Raw genomic sequence first — 24317 nt, 5'->3', positions numbered from 1 at the left:
AGAGAGATTAATGGCAGGGAGACCATCAGGAAGTTAGCAAAATGGTGTAAGAAACAGGTAATGAGGCAGCATGTTGACAGTAGGAAGATAAAGAAAACAATGGATATAAAAGATAGAATTAAGGAAGAATAAATGAGACTTAGTAACCGACCAGTTATAGCAGGAGAAAGTCACAGATGGCTCCAAAGTTTGAAGTCTGCTGTGAAGCAGAACAATGTTGGCAATAATGAAGGTAGAAGGAGGTGCTAATTTGGTACAGTTTGTCACTTGGTTGTTTGCTTGTTTCAGAGAATGAGAGTAGATGGATTTGCTTTCCCTGATCTGCTGCTACTTAAATTCCAGTAAGCCAATCAGGGACTAAGGCAGCAAGGGCAGGTAGGTGTAGCTTAGTAGCAACTAAGTCAAATGAGACTGAAATTAGAAATTGTCATGTGATCTGACTGTGTGAAAACAGTCTGCCTAATTTTCTGGTCTTAGTTTCCCCATCGTAAAGTGGGAGAAATTCCTGTAAGGCGGTCTTGTTTTCATGAAAAGAAGGGAGTCAAAATAAACGATCCATACGTTTACTTTCTTCTTTTTTAGGCTCTGCCTCTACAGCTGTGGTAAGGTAGAGTAAAAAGTGCTAGTTCCATAAAGGAAAAGTATTGCTTGGCTGCTATGAAAAATTTGTATTAGCATTTAAGTAAATTCAGCTTACCATCTTCTCAGACATCAAATAGGGCATCTCACGTCTAACAAAAGATGCTCTTATTTTCCCATTCAAGACCCCAAATTTTGAAGTGATATTCAAGTCACAGTAAACACAATGTTATTTATAATAATACCAATCCTTACCATTATTTTAACCTGCAGAATTTCTGAGAGTTGTCCCTTATTTTCCATGCTCACCATAAAGAAACTCATAATTTTATGTACTTCAAGCTTGGATTACTAACATATTGACATGTTGAGTTTTTGTTATTATGATGATATCTGCTAGAATTTGAAACTATAGTTCTAGGGGTTAGAAGTATTGGAATTGGCAGATTTGGGAGTTATCTGAATAGATGCAATGGGAGGTAAGGTCATTGATACAGACACTGCATAGAGCAAAAAAAGGAGAAAGGAGTCAAAAGCTGCATCTTGTGGAGCACCTAGCACAGAGTCTTGAGTATATCAATACGTGCTGATTGATTTTTAAAGCACTCCTTAGCTGACTAACCATTTTCCAGATCTTTTCCCAAGTAGGACAATTGTCTATTCAACAAAATTAATAGCTGACAGTAATATTTTACTTCCACAAAATAATGTCTTCAGTTATAATGTCAAACCAGAAATATTAGGGAATTAACTTTGTTGAACCGCTATTACTAGATATTAATCTATCATGAGTCAGCCTGCTTTTCGGAAGAAGTTGTATACCGTAAGGGGTTCAAAGTTGCCCTTTGATCTGGCAAAAATTCTTCACTGATTCATCTCCTACAACAAGGTTTGATACATGGCAGATGATAAAGATGAAAAGTGATTTTGAAAATAAACCATCGTAAAATGAATGAATGGCTTCATTCATATAAATAGGAAACATAACATTCAGTAAAATGCTGGGTCAAGAAGAGGACATATAGTTTCAAGAGGTATAACAGCAGGCTGATGTGGGGAAAGAAGAAGTACATGTAAGGTCATTCATTAGCTTCCAGGTAGGTCACCCCAACAATACCGCCAAGGCCCAATCTTAGCCCAAATTCAGAGCCCCATACAGCTTTTTCTTAAAGAATAGGATTTAGGAGAATTTTTTTCTCTAAACCCAGGAAAGAGGGGGAAACAATTATCTGCATTCTCCAGACCCATACTGTAAGCTGCAGTAGGAGAAACAGGGACACTGTAGTTACAGAGACATAGGTTTGAGCCACACTTCTGTCACTTTACTTTTTAGAGACAGGGTCTCACTCTGTCGCCCAAGCTGGAGTGCTGTGGGGTGATCACAGCTCACTGCAACCTTCACTTCCTGGGGCTCAGGTGATCTTCCCACCTCAGCCTCCCGAGTAGCCAGGACTACAGGCACATGTCACCATGCCTGGCTAAGTTTTGTAATTTTTTGCAGAGATGGGGTTGTGCCATGTTGCCCAGGCTGCTCTTGAACTCCTGGAGCTCAAGCGATCTGCCTACCTGGGCCTTCCAAAGTGCTGGGATTTCAGATGTAAGCGACCTCACTCGGCCTCACTTTCTAGTTGTATGACCTACTCCAAGTTACCTGGAGTTTCTAAGTATTTCCTCATCATGAAAATGTATTCATTAAATCATCTATACACGATGCATTAGAACTTAAATGTGATACTATGTGTATCACTCCTGTCATAGTAACTGACATGATGTAAACACCCTAAAACAATAGTTATTGTTGTTATTACATTCTTTATTCATCCTCAGAAATTGTCAGTATGAAGAAACCGGGGTCCTTATCTGTTCCCCCAAACCCAGCGTAAAGTTTCTCTCATTCAAAATTAAGAAATATATTTCCAGGGCTCAGTGAAGAACAGCTCTCATTATCCACTGTAAATATCATGCTTTATTTAGCTATTTTTAATTCATAATATACATCTACTATTAGAAATGTTATTATTAAAATTATTACAAAATCAAGAGATGATGGAGGAGGCAAGCTATACATATGCATCTCTTAACAAAAGCCACAAACTAGTACATATTGATCATAACCACAGAATTTTTGCAAACATAAGTGTGAATTTTTACGATCAGACCAGTGTACACTGATAGAAACAGTTGCAACTCCATCAGAGGATTTGGATATGTAAGGAAATGTCCTAGATAACTAAGTTTAGAAATAGTAGGAAGCACTGAGCAACACTCTTAGCCACAGATACAATTATTAAAAGGCTCATGTCTCATAAAGGCATTTGAGTGCACCTAAGTGATATAAGTAAATAAAATAAAAACTCTGCTGAAATGTGTGTTTGTATTTAGTTGTGGTCCCTTGCAGCACTTTAGTTGACTGGCATCCTTTGTTTTATAATTCATTCCTTGAAGTGCTGTGGGATGCTGACCAGGGTATTGTATTATGTAGGGGATTTATTTGTGTTACGATGTACTTGTCTATCAAATCACATCAAGTGGCTCTCATTTCTTTAGCTGATCTTCACTATATTAAAAAAAAATAAAAGTGCATTGACAGCTTTAGAGAGAGCAACTACAAGTGGGTTATTTCCCCAAAGAGTTAGAGACAGTTTTGTTTATATAATTTGAATTTTACACACTTCAGTACCTACGCAGCTCATGAATATTGATCTACTACCCAACTAACCTAGGAATCCACAGAGAAAGGAAAAGAGCACAAATGTAAAAATCATGTGTGAAGGAAAAGGGGATGGCCACATGGCACTCCTATGGTCAGGTGTGGCCTTTAGGGTTATTTCTATCATCTTTCCTTCTCACTTCTAAGGCATATTCCATTAAGGCCTAACATATGGGAGAAAAACTGATCCCTCAGTCTCTTCAAAATATAATGTTAAGAATTCATAAGAATTAACAGATAAATTTGTAACAAATATATATTTGCCACTAGGTATTTTTTCCAAATAGTTAACTCTTTTGATCCATTGCCCATTGAATATACAGAATCCTTTTGTGTCTGTGACTATAACAAAAAGAATGATCATGAAACCACATTAAAGGAGAATGGACTTAAGTTTAATAGAAGGCAGAACTGCCTACAGAAATGAGATTGAGTCAATACTGACCAGATTTCTGCCTGGAGTTGTGGAAATAAGGCAGGGGCATTTATGACACCCCATAAAGTAAAGACTTTTATCTTCTTCGAGACAACGACCTCCTCCAGGGCAGAACCTCTCCTACTTATACTCATTCTAATACTTTCTGTAGCAAATCCAGTACCAGATTGGACAAAATAATCAATACAAGTGTACCGACTATATGGAGTCAATGCCAAATGTTTGTACATTAGATGTCATGAGAGAAAAGACCATACTTAATCTGTGAATTGAAGCCTTGAAAAAATTGAGTGTTGAAAAATGATTCTACATCAGAAAAATAATGATGTAGGCTGGGCGCAGTGGCTCACGCCTGTAATCCCAGCACTTTGGGAGGCCGAGACAGAGCAAGACTCCATCCCAAAAAAAAAAGAAAAAAGAAAAATAATGATGTACTGGTAGAGAATATTTCCCCAAAGATAAAAATACATGGAAACTACCCATCAACAACCATCCACTTGTCTTTAGTCTAGAACAGAATACAATAACATTGTGTGCCCCAAAAGGCACTATAAACTCAGAAGAATCACACTAAAAAGTTAGGCAAGAATTTCAAAACACCTTTCTGAAAACATGTTTGAGGCCAAGAACAGCCATCAACATTTCTTTTTTTTTTTTTTGAGATGGAGTCTTGCTCTGTCATCCAGCTTGGAGTGCAGTGGCGCAATCTTGGCTCATTGCACCCTCCGCCTCTCACGTTCAAACGATTCTCCTGCCTCAGCCTCCTGAGTAACTGGAATTACAGGCACCCACCACCATGCCCGGCTAATTTTTGTATTTTTAGTAGAGACGGGGTTTCACTATGTTGGTAAGGCTGGTTTCGAACTCCTGATCTTGTGATCCACCCGCCGCAGCCTCCCAAAGTGTTGGGATTACAGACGTGAGCCACCATGCCTGGCCACAGCCATAAAAATTTCTATGGTGGTGTTAGGAATTAGTGATATGTGGGGGGAAAAATGAAAGGGTTAACTTTTGATTTTTAAAAAATTTGATGAAAACCAATCAATAGCAAAATTAATTGACATCTAGTGACCTAATTTGAATATTCAATTTTCAGGTGGTTTTATTTTACCTTGTTTTATTGCAAAAGCTGATGGAAATAAGAAATTCTGTCACAAAAAATGATTATTATGAGAAGTTAGTAAGAGGGATAAGAATATAAATACATGTATTTGAGAATGAGTCCTGGTGAGTTTTCTTTTACCTGATCTCAAAATTATTAAACCAGCTTTTTCCTCAGATAAAATGAATATACATCTAGAAGTAAGAGCTAGCACTAATATTTACAAAAGCAATGAAAATAGAAACAATCAGGGCATTACAAATCAAAACACTTAATACTCCAAATGCAGGCATATAAAATAAAGAAAAAATGCAATTTTCACACTGAATATGCAAAAGTGAAAAATGATTTGATATTAATGGAACAGAGGACTTACAATTTTCTATCCAAACTAATTGCCTTTGATGATATGTGGAAGGAAAAAAAAAGCTTTTAAGAATTTTCTTTTCACCTGGTTAAGCTATCTTTATAGCTCATAAGCTCTTATGAGGCTTAAAAAAAATTAAAAAGCACAGTAAATTTATAGTTGTACTTCCAACTATATTCATAAATCCTCTCCTCCCAACTTCATATATTTGTGTAAAAAAATTTAAATGTGCTGTCCGCAATATCACATCATCTGTGCTTCCTATTATGAAGATTTCTACACACAAGCCTATTTCAACATTTTTTGTTAGATTATAGCTTTAGGATGTTTTTAATTGAAAAATATGGATAATTTTGAAGTCAGAAAAACAAAGTACCGATTATTAAGAGAATTAATTATTGCCTTCTTTTCCTCAGAAGATGTGTTAGTTTAATAGATACAAACAGTATGGGTCTCCATCCCCTGTGCAAGACAAGTGGCAACTTCCATAGCTCTGAGGTTTGAGAACAGCTGAGCTGCAAAGACACTCAGAATAGTCTAAAAGCTCCTGCTGAGGGTTCTAACTGCCAGAGCTTTCAAAAATCTGTGCTTTTTTTTCCTAGTAAAGGTACAGCACATAATTACAATGATGTACCAAATTCAATTCTGTGGGAGGGAGGTTGGAGGGCAAGTCAGTGGGAAGCTATGCAGCCAATCTACCCCCTAAACAAGAAGATTATTGATCACACAATATGTGGGAGCGAGCATGTCCCCCTTACCAGGATCTGTCTCTAGACAGAGGAAAAGTCTCTGGGTTTTTCTATTTCTTTTTTTTTTCTCTTTTTTTCCAACTGGTTGCACACGATTATAAGGAAACCTAATGATGTGGCTGCTAAAAAGAACCAAAAGGTTAGAGAAAGCTTAGTGTCCCAGTCACTGCCTTAGATAAGTTTCTTTCTTTCACAATTTCCCCCAGTTTTGTCAATTTTACTGTGTTTTTTTGTTGTTGTTTTTTGTTCCTGAGACAGGTTTTGGTTCTGTTGCCCAGGCTGGAGTGCAATGGTACAATCTCAGCTCACTGTAACCTCTGCCTCCCGAGCTCAAGCGATTCTCCCACCTCAGCCTCCCAAGCAGCTGGACAAGCACAGCACCATGCTTGGCTAATTTTTGTATTTTTTGTAGAGACGGGGTTTTGCCATGTTGGCCAGACAGGTCTCGAATTCCTGGGCTCAAGCGATCTGCCTGCATTGGCCTCCCAAAGTGCTGGGATTCAGATGTGAGCCACCTTGACCAGCCAATTTGTTAATTATTCATTAACATTATTTCAATGAATATTGCAAGAGTAATCTAATTTCTGGCATATTTATACCCCTAACTGATGAGATTTTGTTTTTATCATCTAAGAAGTTATATAATCAAGGAAACTCTATAGGGCACTACGCAGGGTTAGAGTATTAAAATCAGGAAATAAGGCCAGGTATGGTGGCACACACCTATAATCCCAGTATTTTGGGAGGCTGAAGCAAGAGGATTGCCAGAGGCCAGGAGTTCAACACCAACCTGGGCAACACAGCAGGACTCCATGTGTACAGAAAAAATTTTTAAAAAATTAGCTGGGCATGGTGGAACTTGCTACTCAGGAGGTTGAGGTGGGAGGATCACTAGAGCCTAGGAGTTCGAGGCTGCAGTGAGGTATGATCTCGCCACTGCACTCCACCCTGGGGGACAGAGAGAGAACCTGCCTCTTAAAAAAAAAATCAGGAAATACTATTTATTATTTAAGAAGGAGAGGAAAGGTTTCAAAAAGGAGCTTAAATTCTTTTATGTTATCAAATGCCATACAGATACAGAATAAGATAGGACTGAAGGAGTCCACTTGATTTTCTATTCATGCAAATGCATTCAAGAAATATTTGTTAAGCACACGTGAATAAAATCAACATAGTTCATCCATTTATAGAACTTGCAATATAGTTGGGATTATAGACAGTCAAGAAGTAACCTCATAAATAAACATTTAGTTAAAATCCAGGATAATTTCTAGAAAGGAAAAGAAAAAAGGTAATCTGGGAGAGTTTAGTAGGGAGATCTATTTCTGCCTGAAAGGCAAATGAAGGTACCACTGGGAAAGCAAAAATTAAGCTATGACTTGAAGTATAAACAAGAGAGGGAGGCAGCAAGTGGGAGTAAAGGAGCAGCATGTGCAATGGTCCTGAGCAGGAAAGAACATGGTAAGTTCAAAAATAAAATGTGGCTGAGGCATAATGAGCAAGAGGCCAGACAGCAGGTGATAAAAGTAGGAGAGGTGGGCAGGTGCCAGACCAGATAGTATCTTCTAGGTAATGGTAAGAAGTTAATGCAGTAGCTTTAGTGCTATAGAACAGCACTGGTATTTTAAGCAGATAAAAATTATGATGCAATACAGATACACTCTAGAAACATCATACTAAGGGTTGTGCCGAGACGGATTTGGAAAAGGGCAAAAGTGGTAGGGGGAAAAACAAGATAAACGTATATTGTGATGGTTAATTGCAATGATGATTCTGGCTTGGGCTAAGGTGGTGGTGATGGAGACAGAGAGAAGTGAGTATATTTGATGTGTATTTTGGATGTGAACAGGATTTAAGGGCCTTTCTTATTTCAATTTCAACGCATTATTTAAGGCAGAATTCTGATCACCATTGGTTGAACAATGAATGAGAGTTAAGGAAGCAGAGAGAAAAAGAAGACTGATCTTTGAAAAATACTGATGCTAGGAAATGGAGAGAAGGCAGTAGCAAGCAGAAACCTCAGTCAGGAAGGATTTTTATTCATCCATCCACCCATCTATCCACTCCTTTCCAGGCAGCAAATGACTGAAGATTTTCTTTTTTTCTGAAGAGCAGGGTACAGTGGAAACTGACAAATTGAGGAAGTAATAAAATAACTAACAGAAGGAAAGCAAGCAAGAGATACTACCGCCTAAAGTAGGCAGTGCATAACAATGCCCAAAACTGAAGTGAGAAGATTAGCATGTGGTAGAGCATCACATACACACCCACATACCCACAACCCAGGAGCACAGTGGCTAAAGCACTGGCTACAAATTCAGACTGCTAACATTTGAATTCTGTGACTACTAGTTACTATGTAACCTTGGACAAGTAAACTAGTCTTCCTTGGGCCCAGTTTCCTCATCCTTTTTTTTTTTGAGGCAGAGTCTTGCTCTGTGGCCCAGGCTGGAGTGCAGTGGCCTGTTGTCAGCTCTCTGCAACCTCCGCCTCCCAGGTTCAAGCGATTCTCCTGCCCCAGCCTCCTGTGTAGCTGGGACTACAGGCGTGCGCCACCATGCCCAGCTAATTTTTGTATTTTTAGTAGAGATGGAGTTTCACCATGTTGGCCAGGCTGGTCTTGAACTCCTGATCTCAGGTGATCCTCCCATCTCAGATGATCCTCCCACCTCAGCCTCCCAAAATGCTGGGATTATAGGCATTAGCCAACACGCCTGGCATCCTCATCCTTAATATGGAGCCATTAATAGTGCCAAACTCGTAGGGTTGTCATGAGGAATACATAAGTTGGTGGAAGTAAACATGCTTCTCACAGAATCTGACAAATTAAGTCCTCAATATTTATTTTGCTTCTATCCATACTAATAGTAACAACAATAATGTTAATGATAATTGAGCTCTTTTTCTGAGGTTTGACAGAAAACGAGTAAGTAAAAGATATATAGCTAGAGAAAACGTTGTAGGTAGAAGAGATATTGGAGGTTTTGAAGTCAAAGTGCTTTCTTTTTTCTCTGGCAAGTAACAGGTTAGGATGTTCGTGGTAAGTTAAAAGAATGGGGAGGAGACAGAAGACTTGAGGAGAGAAGGAAAGGTATGGTATGGCCACTATGGAAAAATGAAAGGACGCAGAACAGGGAGCGAGTGAAATAGCTGTTAAAACGGTAGTGAGAGTCTGATTGAGGTAAAGGCTAAAATGTCAAAAAGATACCAATTGACTCACTTCACCAAAGGGAGCAGAAAGGAAGAAAGCAAGACAGTCAGAGATACAGTGAGAATGTGAAGGAGCTTCATTCTGTAAATTCAGGGAGACACTGGACGTTTTCCATATAGAAATCATGTGATAAATACACTAATAATGTTAACAAGAGAAGTGAGCAGAGGCAATGAGCCTTTCCAGTTTGGAGCGTCTCTCATTACTGTAGATGATTCTCTTAAACAATTTCCAAAATTGTCCTCACATTAGGCTGTTGATATATGTTTAAGGGTTAAAAAGTGTTTGGATGTATACACACAGAAGTGAATTGAATTTCAGCATACACCTAGAGAAATACGTTTTAGGAAAATTTCTATTGTTACAGATTTAAATCATACTACTTTCTAATTTCAGGCTCAGACTTAGGCTTAATAATTGTCCTGTAATTCAATTCCATAAACATTTATTTACTGTCTATTTTATACATGATATTGTTCTAAACACTGAAAAGCACACGTTTAAAAGACTAAAGTATATCACTGTTTAAAAAATATTTCCTTGATGTGAATGCAGCTAAACTTTATTGGGCAAATCCTGATTGATACTATCTTAGGTAATTTACATGGTGTAAACTAGTTTGTAATGTCCTTGACTTTCCGCCCCCCACCCCCAGACATGTAGCTAAGAATGGTGAGAGGAAATAAGGGGACTAGGTTACTTCATCTACGCACAGCCTCAGAATTATTTATGGTTACGTGCATAAACAAGAAATCTCTTCCACTTTCTATTTTGCTTTTAGTTCAGAAGGTATATTGCTTTTTATGTCCCCAAACTTCATTTCCTCAGTGTGGTACCAAGGATATGCCTCTTGAAAGGACTTGCTTGGCAAACTAATACATCTTCCAAGATAAACTGCATTCAGAAAAAAAAAATGGCTTCAGAGAAATTGTGTAGTATACCTACTGTAAAACTCATAACCATCATGACACAGCTGAATTCTCAGAGGGTATGCAGCCTTGATTCAATTATAATATGAATCCAAGCAGCTTAGGCTTCAAGTGTGGACTTTGGTCAAAACAATTGTATTACTCAATGTTGTGCTAAATTGCTTTTAGTTAACAAATGATATCTATCGAATTTAGTTGATTAATTCACCTTGTTCAAAAATAAGAGAAATACCTTTCTCAGATACCATTATATGCTCTATCTGATCCCAAACATACATTCCTGATTTTCTTTGCAAGAATTTGACAGAATCCTTCTATATAAGTGTAGTCAATGCCATGTCTCAAAATTAATAAACTCTAAATATGGGTGAGCATTTATTGCACATGTTCAAAAGGAACATGGTCAGTCCCATCTAGCACAGTTTGACTTTAAACAGGATTTTTAAACTGCAAGGTATCAAATTAGATCAATTCTAACATATTATACTATTTAAAAGCTTATAGAATATTTTGGATAAGGCTGAAAATGTTTGACTATTAGGTCCAATGGTAATTTTTAAATTCTTAGTATGCAAATGGAAAATGTTCAGGGAGCCAGGGTAAAGTTGGTGACCATAATGGAACTATTTATTCATACAGCAAACAAATTTGCACTGACCACGTAAGTAAAAAATAGCTTTTTCTCCAAGAAATTAAATAAATCATAATGCCCTCTTTCCTGCCACTTTTTTGTTTTTGTTTTTTGTCAACTATTTGAATAGTCGGTTTGGGGAATACTTAAAATATAACTATAATCTTGAATTCAAAATTTATACTTATCAATCTTTTGTACTCGTTAATACGAAGGGTGGAATAAGAAAAAATAATTCATTCCAATAATAATTTAACTACATGACGATTTAAAGACATGATGTATAAGATTTTCTTCCCAGCTAAAACAGCACATTTTAAGCTTTAAATCAATTAATGACACTCTATATGAAATCTGAAAATCCTTGTGCTTTTTCTGACACGACATATACCCTAGAAAAAGAGTCTCTAGTACTTTGCTAATTATCTAGTAATTATCCTTTTATTTTAACCTATTTTTTGGGGGCCAAATTCTAACATTAAGATCTAAATGGAAAGAAAAATAGCCCATATAATAATAATGTATACTGTTTGCATATATTAATAGAATTAAAAATTGGCACTGTTATTCAAAAGATCCCCTGAGATATTTTTAAGTATTTTATGAATGCGAGTATTTTATTATTTTTCAATGCCATGACAAATAATAATAGGTAAAAAAGGATTTTTTTCTGACAGCCAATATTATATTAAATTATGTAGCAATATAGTAATGAAAAAATAACTGACAACTGAAATGTTTTTCTTTTCACTGTTTCTGGCAAGTGTTAACCTCCCAGCTGAGACTGTAGTCCCTCATGTTGGATACATACCACAACTCCAAATTGTTCAGGCTCACAGAGGTCATCATATTCATTCTTAAGCTCTGCTAATTCGTTGAGTATCTTCTGCTCAGGAAGATGTTTCACAAGGTTCTAAAAAGAAATAAAAGTATAAAAGTTTAGTGTTTTAGTATTAGAATTTTTAAACATGCATTAACAATTATGAAAGTGATTAACTAGGACAGTACATTTCTGACTGTGGTTCTTTTATGGTACCAGAGTATCCGCCCTTCCCCACCCCTCCAAAATTTGACCTAAAAATGAACTACAATAAATTGTGAATAAAATGTATAAACTTGTTTGGTTTTTGTACAATATAGTATATACATATTGAATAAAAGATCATATAAGAATAAATGGTATTCCAAAACTGAGTAAACTTCTGGGACTTAAACATATAGAATAATTTTCTTTTTTTTTTTGGAGACGAGTCTCACTGTGTCGCCTAGGCTGGAGTGCAGTGGCGTGATCTCGGCTCACTGCAAGCTCCGCCTCCCGGGTTCATGCCATTCTCCTGCCTCAGCCTCCCGAGTAGCTGGGATTACAGGCGCCCACCACCACGCCGGGCTAATTTTTTGTATTTTTAGTAGAGATGGGGTTTCACCGTGTTTAGAATAATTTTTAAGCTTTATTTCCAGTCACAATAATTAGTCAATCTAAACTAAAACCAGAAAAATACTATGTAGAATTTGCTTATGTACAATAATACTAAAAAAGAAAGTATCAACTCTACTATTCATAATTTTTCAAAACCTGGAATAATCTTCAATCTTATAAATTACATCTGGCTTGTACAACATCTCCCATTATCTACAATGTCTATATTTAAGTACACAATACATTCCTACTTTTAATGGAGAATCAAGCAAAAGTGATGAAGTCTGATGCATGCTCAAATTTGATGATTCTTATGAATTGAATGTTTGTGTCCCTCCAAAATCCTTATGCTGAAATCTAATCCTCAACGTGATTATCCTTAAAGGCAGCGCCTTTGAGGGGCAATTAGGTCATAAGAGTGGAGCCCTCACGAATAAGATTAGTTCCCTCTTAAGAAGAGGCCACAGGCTGGGCGCAGTGGTTCATGCCTGTAATCCCAGCACTTTGGGAGGCCGAGGCAGGTGGATCACCTGAGGTCAGGAGTTCGAGACCAGCCTAACCAACATGGAGAAGCCCCATCTCTACTAAAAATACAAAAATTAGCTGGGCGTGGTGGCACATGCCTGTAATCCCAGCTACTAGGGAGGCTGAGGCAGGAGAATCGCTTGAACCTGGGAGGCGGAGGTTGCGGTGAGCAGAGATCGCGCCATTGCACTCCAGCCTGGGCAACAAGAGTGAAACTCTGTCTCAAAAAAAAAAAAAAAAAAAGAAGAAGAAGAAGAAAGAAAGAAAGAAGAGGCCAGAGAGCTAGCTTGTTCTCTTCCCACAATGTAAGCATGCAAAGAGAAGTTAGCAGTCTGCAACCCAGAAGAGGGCCCAACTATGTTGACATCTTGAACTTGGACCTCCAGCCTCCAAGATAGTGAGAAATAAATTTCTGTTGTTTATAAGCCTCCCAGGCTTATACAAAACACCCCACCTAACAAAAGCAAAATGTACATTCTTCTCAAGTGCACATAAAACATTTTCCAGGATAATCATGTCAGGCCACAAAACAAGTCCTAATACATTTTAAAAATTTAATATCATACAAAATATCTTTGTGATCACAAGTGAATGAAACTAGAAAGGAATAACACAAGGAAAAGTGGAAAATCCTCAATTATGCAGAAATTATTATAAATAAAATCTTAAGCAACCAATGGGTCAAAGAAAGAACCACAAGGAAAATTAGAAAATACCTTGAGAGGAATGAAAATACAAACACAACATATCAAAAGACATGGAATGTAGTGAAAGCAGTGCTAAGAGGGAAAAGTACAGCAGTACATGCCTACATTAAAAAAAAAAAAAATTTCAAAATGATAACCTAACTGTACATCTTAAGAAACTAGAAAAAGAGGAGCAAACTAAAGCCAAAGCTAATAGCAGGAAGGAAACAAAGATTAGAGAAAAACAAGATAGAAAACTGAAAATCTGCCAGGTGTGGTGGCTCATGCCTGTAATCCCAGCACTTTGGGAGGCTGAGGCAGGTGGATCCCTTGAGCTTAGGAGTTCAAGACCAGACTGGGAAACATAGCAAAACTCTGTCTCTACAAAAAATACAAAAATTAGCCAGGCCTGGTGGCTCATGCCTGTGGTCCCAGCCACTTGGGAGGATCACTTGAGCGAAGGAGGTTGAAGCTGCAGTGAGCTGTGATTGCAACACTACACTCCAGCCTGGGCAACACAGTGAGACCCTGTCTCAAAAAGAGGGAAAAAAAAAAAAGAAAAGAAAAAGAAAACTTTAAACCTATAGAGAAAATTAATGAAGCCAAGCCAAAAGTTGTATATTAGTCCGTTTTCATGCTGCTGATTAAGACATACCCAAGACTGGGAAGAAAAAGAGGTTTAAGGCCAGGCGCAGTGGCTCATACCTGTAATCCTAGCACTTTGGGAGGCCGAGGCAGGCGGGTCACCTGGGGTCAGGAGTTCAAGACCAGCTTGGCCAACATGGTGAAACCCCATCTCTACAAAAATACAAAAATTAGCCGGGCAAGATGGCAGGTGCCTGTAATCCCAGCTACTCGGGAGGCTGAGGTGGGAGAATCGCTTGAACCAGGAAGGCAGAGGTTGCAATGAGCTGAAATCATGCCATTGCACTCCAGCCTGGGTGACAGAGCAATACTCAGTCTCAAAAAAACAAACCAAAAAAAAAGGTTTAATTGGATTTACAGTTCCACACGGCTGGGGAGGCCTCAGAATCATGGTAGGAGGCGAAAGGCACTTCTTATATGGCGGTGGCAAGGGAAAATGAGGAAGAAGCAAAAGCAGAAACCCCTGATAAACCCATCAGATCTCGTGAGACTTACTATCACAGGAATTGCACAGGAAAGACTGGCCCCCATGATTCAATTATCTCCCCTTGGGTCCCTCCCACAACACGTGGTAATTCTGGGAGATACAATTCAAGTTGAGATTTGGGTCGGGATGCAGCCAAACAATATCAAGTTAGTTCTTTGAAAAGATCAAAACAAACAAACAAAAAAACAAAAAAACCCCACAAACCTTCAGCTAGATTGATGAGTTTAAGAAAAAAACTCTAGTAATTAAAATCAGAAATAAAAGTGGACATTACTATTGACTTCATAAAAAGAAAAAATTATGAGAAAATTATGAACAATTATTTACCAAAAATTTGAATAACCTAGAAGAAATGGACTAGTTCCTAGAAATACAAAAACTACTAATATGGACCCAAGAAGAAACAGAAAATCTGAATAGGCCTATAACAAGTAAGTAGATTGAATCAGTAATCAAAAACCTACACATGAAGAAATGCATAGGACCCAATAGCTTCACTGATGAATTCTACTAACATTTAAAGAAGAATGTACACCAATCCTTCTCAACTTTACCCAAAAAATGAAGATGGGAAAACATCCTATCTCTTTCTATGCCGCCATCATTACCCTGATAAGGAGGTTGGTCGGATATACTAAAAAACAAACAAAACGACGACAACAACAACAACAACAAAAACTCTAGGCCTTATACCTTATTAATACAAATGTAAAATTCCTCCAAAAAATACTAGTGAACTGAATTCAGCAGCCTAAGAAAAGGACTATACACCATGATCAAGAGCAATTAGGCAAAAAAGAAACAAAAAGCCATGTAAATAGGGAAGTAAGAAGTAGAAGTATTTCTGCTCACAGATGACATGATCTTATATGTAGGAAACACTAAATCATCCACAAAAAACTGATAGAGCTAATAAATGAATTCAACAAAACTGAAGTATACACAATTAACATGGAAAAATCAGTTGCATTTCCATGCACTCACAATGAACAGTCTATAAAAGAAATTAGTGAAACTATTCAACTTACAATAGCATCCACAATAAAATACTCTCTCACACTCAGAAGAATGGCTATTTTCAAAACAGTGGAGTATAACTCGTGTTAGTGAGGATGTGGCAAAATGACGCAGTCCCCGTAGAAAACAGTTTGGTGGTTCCTCAGAAAATCAACACATAATTAACATATGACCTCATAATTCCATCCCTAATATGATGGTTATGTGTCAACTTGAGTGGGCGAAGATATGCCCAGATTAAACATTATTTCTGGGTGTGTCTGTGAGGGTGTTTCAGGATGAGATTAGCATTTTAATTGGTAGACTCAGTAATGTTGATTGCCCCCTCCCGAGTGTAGATGAGAATCAGCCAATCATTTGGGGGCCTGAACAGAACAAAATAGCAGAAGAAGGAGGAATTCATCCCTTTTGCTTCCTGTCTCCCTGCTTGAGCTGGGACATTGATCTTCTCCTGTCCTTGGACAGGGATTTACACCATGAGCTCTCATGGTTCTCAAGCCCTCAGACTGAGGACTTGGACCAGATTTACACCACTGGCTTTCCTGGGTCTCCAGCTTACAAACGGCAGATCATGAGACTTCTCAGCTTCCATAATGCAGTGAGCCACCTCCTCATAATAAATCTCTTTATGTACACACACACACACACACACACACACACACACACACTATTGGTTGTTTCTTTGGAGAACTCTAAGACACTTAGGTATGTACACAAAAAACTAAAACCAGGGACTCAGATACTGTACACAAATGTTCATAGCATCATTATTCAATGTCCAGAAGGTAGAAACAACCCATCTGCCTATCAGCAGATGTATTGATAAAAAGTGGTATATACATACAATGGAATCTTGGTCATAAAGGAATGAAGTTTTGACACGTCATAACATAGATAACAATAAGTGTAAATATTTCACTTAGTGATACAAAAGAACAAATATTGTATGATTCCACTGATATGAAGTATCAACAATAGGCAAATTTTTAGTGACAAAAAGTAGAATTGAGGTTACCGGAAGCTGGGGGTAGAAGGGTATGGGGAGTTATTGCTTAATAGGTTTAGAGTTTCTGTTTGGGATGATGACAAAGTTCTGGAAATAGTGGTAATGGTTGTACAACAACATAAATGTAATGAATGCTTCTTTATTATACATGTAAAAAGGGTAAAATGGTTAGTTTTATGTTACACATTTTTCCACAATGAAAAGATAACTAGGGTAGAGTACACACAACATAAGTCTCATGGAAAACAACTGTACTATACCCCCACTATAAGTGCCCTTTTGTTCTCCCCATTTATCTCTTCCCTCCTCCCACTCAATTTTGCCTTTCCATTAAGCTCTGGGCCTGCAATGGCACACTATCATCTAATTAATGAGACCCAAGTTTTAAAATATCGCACCCTTTTACTAAAATATAAACATGGATATAACCACATATATGAATAGTGAAATGAAATCAAGGGAATCCATTATTTTGCTCCATTAGTATTATTTTCTCTTATAGAATAAGAATGTAAGTAAATACCAAGGTATTATTTCCATTTTTTCAAATATTTTTGATGCATGGAAAGTACTCAATTGTTTTTCAAAATTGTTTCTATTGATGGTTTTTTTTTTGTGAAGTATGTATGTTATTAAGAAAAACAAAGACTCAGTTTGGTAACTTGAATAATTTTCACCACAGTGAAACTAAATTAGAAAGATTAAGATAATTAAAATTATTTAAAATTAATTCTGCATATTTAAAATCTCCACCTCAATTTTAAGCTGTAACTGTGAAAATAAGTATTGTGGAATGAATCAAGCCTAAAATATAATTTTAGCTTGGAATGTGAAACTTTTGTTATTTTTCTCCTAGCTATAGGTAACCTGTTATTTTCAGAATGAAGGCGCCACAGTGGGAGGTGACATATCTTTTCTCTATTCAGCTGTATGAAATATTTAACACATTTAGTGGCCTTGGATGTATTCTGACTCTGAATATCATCTTATGAGTTATAAGCTTATATAACTGCCACTGTTTAGTAGGTTGTACTTGCAAATTAGAATAAAACTCACTCTCAAATGTGCGGCAGATGCAGATTACTACCATAGTACATATTGCTCTTATGAGTCACTTACCTGTAGGATCTCATGTTGCAAGTGGTCCTTGTAGTCAATGCCTAAACGTATCTGATTTTTTATATATGTACATACTAAACTTTGTAGACAAAGATGCAGTATAAGGTTGGATAGTAGTATTTTTTTCATTCCCATAAATTCCTAAATAAAAGAGGAAGGAAGATAATACAGAGGAGAGAGAGATGTAATGGTATTCATTTACCTCCACTTCACCTACTCATCAAAGGCATACCAACAGAGAATATGGAAAAAAGGCAGGGGTTCAAGGCACAGCTTGACACTGATATACAGAGTCCTAGGAATCAGCCTGAAGTCTGTTTGTGTAGTGGACTAAGGGGGGGCTCCCAGGAAAGAAATTTTCTAAAGGAAGAGAAGTCAAGCAGCAAGCAGACAGGATTAGTCCAGTGAGAAAAGCTGCAATTTGGAAAGAGTTAGGGTGATTCTGAGTGCACTGTAGTTGTTTTTTGGATGTGATTCCAGGCCCAGACTATTCATCCCCAACGTGGTCAGATGTCTGAGTACTGTGGAAAGGAGAACTGTGTGAAGAGCACTGCTTTGGTACTCCTCTAATCAAGTACATTTAAAAAGGAAAGCAAGGAAAAAATACATGTTCCCATACTTTGCCAAAGAACACCCCACACCCTTGGCACCTAGAAGGCTTCAATACACCACCAGCTGTGCCCCATGGGAAACTCCTCCCCTCTTCCCACACACAGTTGTCCCCAGGGGAGAGGATCAAAACAAGAACCCACAGTTGCCACATGGAAGCTGGCAAAATTAATTCAGAGAATGTGTAAGCTATTCCCTGAGATCTCTAGAAACATCTAATGTTGAGACTTTTGATAAGAGTCAGGGTCCTGCAACAGCAGCTATGAGCAAGAGCAAGAAAAATACAGGTGAAGTGACATAGATCAGGCTAGGCAATAAAATTGTAAAATTCATATTGCCCCAAAACTCTGTACTTAAAAAAAATTAAAATAGCTTTTGAATTTAATGCTTCCTTGATACTACAATTGCTTCTGTTCTTTAAATAAACTGCAAAGGTGAGTTAATAGTCGAAGACTACCCTCTATGCTCGCTATAAGTGAAAAACTGTTCATAGTAGTAAAGGCTAGAAGTGATAAATTTTTAAGTACAACAGATTCTTACAAACTGTGAGTTGATAGGCAAATATCCTGGAAAGTTTCAAGGCACGAGCCCTTCAATTTCTCCGCCCCCCCGCCCCACCCGCTGCTGCTTACTACTGTGCATATTTTTTTTTTCAAATATTTCAGGATTTGTGTTTAAAAGATCAATTCTGGATAAGTATGAAGGTTTCATCCTAGAAAATGTCAATGAACTGAAGTTCGCAAAGAAAACAGCAAAAGAGAAAGCAGCAACTATGTCACTGATTGAGCAGAGTTTTCTTCATCTTTTACCCATCACGAATTTACATTCTGATGACTGTCAGTGTTAAGTGAAGGAATTTCTATGAATAGACCACATGCTTTTAACTACTTTTTACATTTCTGCAATTATTCTGTAATACTTCCAAAACTTTATTTCCTTTAAATGTTAATTGAATACTTAAAGGTTAGTTAAGTAAAGGTATTGAACCATAATGCCCTTTCCTTCTTGCCAAAACATAACCTTTCTTTTTTGTCTTCTATCTCATTAAGTCACTTTAGTAGTAGAAGAACCGCATTAGGTTCATTTTGATTAAGACTATCATTTTCCACATAAATGAATTGGGGCCAATATTTCTTTATGAAAATATATTTTTATATATATATATTATATTATATATCTATATATGTAATGTCTTGCTTTAACTTGTGTTGACAATTGTGTATTTTTAAAAATCCAGATAAGAAACATTTTCCTTGGCCAGGCGCGGTGGCTCACGCCTGTAATCCCAGCACTTTGGGAGGCCAAGGTGGGTGGATCACGAGGTCAGGAGATGGAGATCATCCTGGCTAACACGGTGAAACCCCATCTCTACTAAAAATACAAAAAATTAGCCGGGCATGGTGGCGGGTGCCTGTAGTCCTAGCTAATCGGGAGGCTGAGGCAGGAGAATGGCGTGAAACTGGGAGGCGGAGCTTGCAGTGAGCCAAGATAGCGCCACTGCACTCCAGCCTGGGTGAAAGAGCAAGACTCCATCTCAAAAAAAAAAAAAAAAAAAAAAAAAAGGAAACATTTCCCTAGAAGTACCTTGGCTAAATCTCTATCATCATAACACATCTTTTCCCCATTTTGCTTGGTCAGAAAACACAATTCCTTACCCATGTTTTTCAGAACTTTCTTATGCTATATGGCTTAAATCACTGTGTATGTGTTTACTGTTCTTAAATCATGTGTTCTTTCACTTTTCTTCGAATTAAATGACAAACAGTTTCATGCCAGTACTTGGTTCTATACTTGTTTTCTGTTTTATTCATCCATTCTGCCAATATATACTGGATGTCCACTACATGACTACCACCACATTAACCTCTGGAGATTCTGCCGTCATAAAGATGACAGGGCCAAAAGGGCTGTGTATGTTCTTGTTTACACAATGGAACACAATCAACATATGACTGGGTAATTTGTCTTCCATTTGATCCAAAATACATTTTCTGTCAGGTGGTGATGGTACAGTCTTCTCCTTTTGATATAAAATTCCTAACATTTCCAAAACTCTTGCATTTGACTCCAAGAATCGACATACATACTGAAGTATGTTAAAATGCTGATTACCACTAAAGCATTTGGGGGTGGAGCATTTCAATCCCTCAACATACAGTCACTATTTTCAAAAACACATTAGTTAATAAAATAACACACAAGCACTGAAAATTGATGAGAAAATTCCTGACCTTGAAGTAACAAGTGTGTCTTACAAATAATCGGGGATTTAAAGGTTTCCTATCTAATCTTTAATCTAGCCCAGACAGAGAAACATATACTAAAGAAATGATTTGAAACTCTGACATTTAACATTCAGATCATACTCAGTTCCCTAGAAGGCGCATTGACTTTCCCATGATCAATATCACCTCACTGCTGATAATGCCAAATGAACATCTCCAGCCCTGACTACTCTTAGGCATCCTCAAGCTCCATGTTTCTAACTGACATTCCCACCCATGTCCCATCATTAACTCAAATTGAACAAATCTAAAGGAGAACTCATCCTCATTCTGACCCATCCCTACACCTTATCAGCGTCTCCTAATGGCTTCATTCTGCCAACAGAACTGGCATCCTTTTCCTCTTCTAAGCTTTCAAACTGGCAATTACCTTTCAGGCACACTTCTGACAATTTTTCCTAAAAAAAATCTCTTTCAGGTCCAACCCTTCCTTTCCATTCCACAGCCAAAAATCTGGGCTAGGTAAACTACACGGTAGCTAAACATTTCCTAATTTAAATTCAATTAAATTATTCAAGGGGTTCTAGCCCTGTACTAAGTAGATCAGTGAAGATCACAGATATATTTACTACTATAATAGAAAAAATAGTGATTATATGTAAAAAATTCTACTGCCACTAATGTCATGACCCTATTTGCAGAATACATGCATTGCTTTCTACATAATTTATGATTTACAGTATAAAGGATAATTATGAAAAGTACTCCTTTGATGCTGATTACCTTTTATTTTGTTTATGTCCTATTTTGTACTCTAAAATAAAAATTATAAACCATATTAAACATAAAAAGTGATATCAAGCATTAAAAAGTAGGACATATAGAATAAATTAATCACTATGAGTATTGAATAGCAGCATCCAAAGTATGTATGCCCGTGTCTAAATGTAATGATAGCAACAGGAGGCAGCCAAATGCTTAGGCAGACAGGGGTGGGTACCCGGTGAAACCCCAACTCCCCAACTCCAGGCCGAAGACAGTTTAAAGCTTGAAAGCCAAGCTGCAAGTTAAATCCTTGGGCAGGATTGAGAACTTGTCTTTTTGTTTGGTGTGCTTTCCTCTGATTGATCCCCATCCTTCACCTATTTTACATATACCTACCCTTTCCTAACTGGTTTTCTTTCTTCTTTCTTTCCTTCCTTCCTTTCCTTCCTTTCTTCCTTTCTTTCTTTCTCTCTCTTTTTTTTTTTTTTTTCTGTTTTTCACAGTCTCACTCTGTTGCCCAGGCTGGAGTGCAGTAGCACAATCACTACCTACAGCAGTCTCAACCTCCTGGGCTCAAACGATCCTCCCAACTCAGCCTCCCGAGCAGTTGGGACTACAGGCTTATGCCACCAGGCCTGGCTGATTTTTAAAAAACTCTTTATAGAGACAGGGTGTCACTATGTTGCCCAGGCTGGTCTCGAACTCCTGGGCTCAAGCAATTCTCCTGCCTCCACCTCCCAAGGCACTGGGATTATAGGTGTAAGCCACTGTGCCTGGCCTAGAATAGATTTTTAACAGACAAAATAGGTTGACAGATATATGATACCCTGTTAATGCTATATTCTGCTTTCATTAGATATCATCTTATCATGGCCATTGCAAACTGCCAAAAACCAATGCTAGGATTCATTATTATAAAATAGTACATGCAGATGCTTCCAAAGCTGAATTCTATCCTCACATTCAAGACCCCTATCATTACAGCACCAAGTAAATCACTTCAATTAGTTCAAAATATTTATAATAGAAACTGCTATACATGATGATCGGCTATCATTATTTAGTTCTCTGTTTTCATTTAAGTACTAGTTAAAGGTCCCTGTATAGAAAACAAAGTATAAGTTATCCATTAGACTAAAGAAATACAAACTCAAAATGGAGCATTCATAACACCCTGGACATTTTGACACATCTGGCATCTATGTCAAGCTAACACTTTTTTCTTTAAGCAGAAACAACGCTTGTCATCTGTAGAACTTTAAATACACTAACCTGAACATGGTGGCAGATTATCAATATCTAATGTTTCTCTCAACTTCCCAATAAAAGAGTCATAGAGATACTTTAGAATAGACTTCTGCTTCCAGCAATATAGCTGATTAGTTACCCAGAGGGACTGTCAATTTACAGAACACCTAAAATGCTGAATAGACTTCTTTAAAAATATCTTCAGATGAAAAGCTAACTTGGCAAGACATTTGTAAAAAGTTCTCATTACTCACCCCCCAAACTCCCCATTGGGAAAAAAAATAAAAAGAAAGCACTAATCCAGACACATAACCAGACACTGAAGTCCAAGACTATCGTAGGAACATCTACTAAACTCTACTGGTCTAGAGCTTTTACAGAACCCCAAAAGATAATACCTCCAGAAAAGGGGTTATTTTGGAGAAAAAACAAAGCCCACCTACAGAAGAAAACAGTAAAGAATTGTGTCTGGTTTTGCTTTGACTCTGGGATTGGAGATAAGGGGCTTCTCTGCTGGAAACTTCTAACCACAAGGCAACACCCCTGCCCTCGGCCATGCAAGTTTTGGGTTAGAATTTAAACTACCTAGTTGTAAAAATATATGCTGATAATTTACAGTGATTATTCTTTGGTAGTACTCCTAGGTAGAACAGAAAGATTACCTCCCAAGGAATGTCAATTTAGACTACAGCTCAGTTAACAACTGAACCCAGAATATGGTGAAATAATCTCTTCATAGTGCTAAGAAAAAATAATTGACAAGCTAGAATTATATACCCAGTGAAAATATATTTTCAGAACAAGGGTGAAAAAAAAAATTAGAGAAACAAAAGCAGTGTTTGCTATGACCAGAATCTCATTAAAAGTCTTTCAAAAAGACTCGTTTCAGTTCCAGCTATTAGGGAGTCTGAGGTGGGGGACTGCTTGAGTCCAGGAGATTGAGACAAGCCTGGGCAACATAGCAAGACCCACATCACTAAAATAACTTTTAAAAATCTGCTGGTCATGGTAGTAAGCCTGTATTCCCAGCTGCTCGGGAAGCCAAGGTGAGAAGATCTCAGAAGACTGATGCTGCAGTGACCTAGGATTAGACCACTGCACTCCAGACTAGGCAACTGAGTGAGACCCTGTCTCTAAAAATAATTATAATAAATTAAAATAAATAAAATAAACAGACTTGTTTCGGGGAGAAGTAAAATGATCCTAGAAGGAAGTTTTGTCATATAAGAAGAAAGGTATACAAAAAAGTTAAATATGTGAGTAAATCTAAGTGGGGAACAGGAGGTGGAAAGCAGGGAGTTGTGGGGTTGCTGAGATAGGAGAATCGCTTGAGCCTGGAAGGTCAAGGCTGCAGTGAGCCAAGATTGCGCCACTGCACTCCAGCCTGGGCAACAGAGTGAATACCCTGTCTCAAAACAAAAACAAAGGAAAAAACTAAATAACATATTTTAGGGGCACATCCATATATGGCAAAAGAAAGGCATGGGGTTGATGAGCCTCAGATTCAGAATAGTGGTTTCTTCTGGGGAGAACGGTAAACAATGGCTTCACAGTAATGGTAACATGTGCACCCATGGTTACATATTATTAATACTATGCTTTGAACTGTACACATACAGCCTAAATATTAGAGCCGTATCTCAAATGACCCTTTTCTTAATCTTAATTCAACCTTCTGTTCTCAGACAGTCTTTGATTACTCTGGGAGAGTTTACATTGTTGCCTTAAAATTTTACAATTTGGGACTTAGCCTTCCTTTAATCTGATCCAATTCAATATGGATTTCTTTTGATGAGCCATTCAGGGACATTTTTCAGCTGGTCACCATCATCTAGATACTGACCCTTCACTTTT

General features: G+C 37.6%; 1 protein-coding gene across 3 annotated transcripts in view; it reads right to left on the bottom strand.

Annotated features, from left to right (window-relative positions):
- DIAPH2 (diaphanous related formin 2) overlaps positions 1-24317 on the bottom strand; it is a 953710-nt gene that overhangs the window by 523554 nt on the left and 405839 nt on the right. For all 3 annotated transcript variants that reach the window (XM_055269479.2, XM_055269480.2, XM_055269478.2), the window contains one exon: positions 11526-11627. In XM_055269479.2, coding sequence (XP_055125454.1) covers positions 11526-11627 — 102 coding nt within the window. The remainder of the gene's footprint in view (positions 1-11525; positions 11628-24317) is intronic.

Source organism: Symphalangus syndactylus, chromosome X (genome assembly GCF_028878055.3).
Source record: "Symphalangus syndactylus isolate Jambi chromosome X, NHGRI_mSymSyn1-v2.1_pri, whole genome shotgun sequence".
Classification (NCBI taxonomy): Eukaryota; Metazoa; Chordata; class Mammalia; order Primates; family Hylobatidae; genus Symphalangus; species Symphalangus syndactylus.
This window is presented reverse-complemented; position numbering and strand designations above follow the sequence as displayed.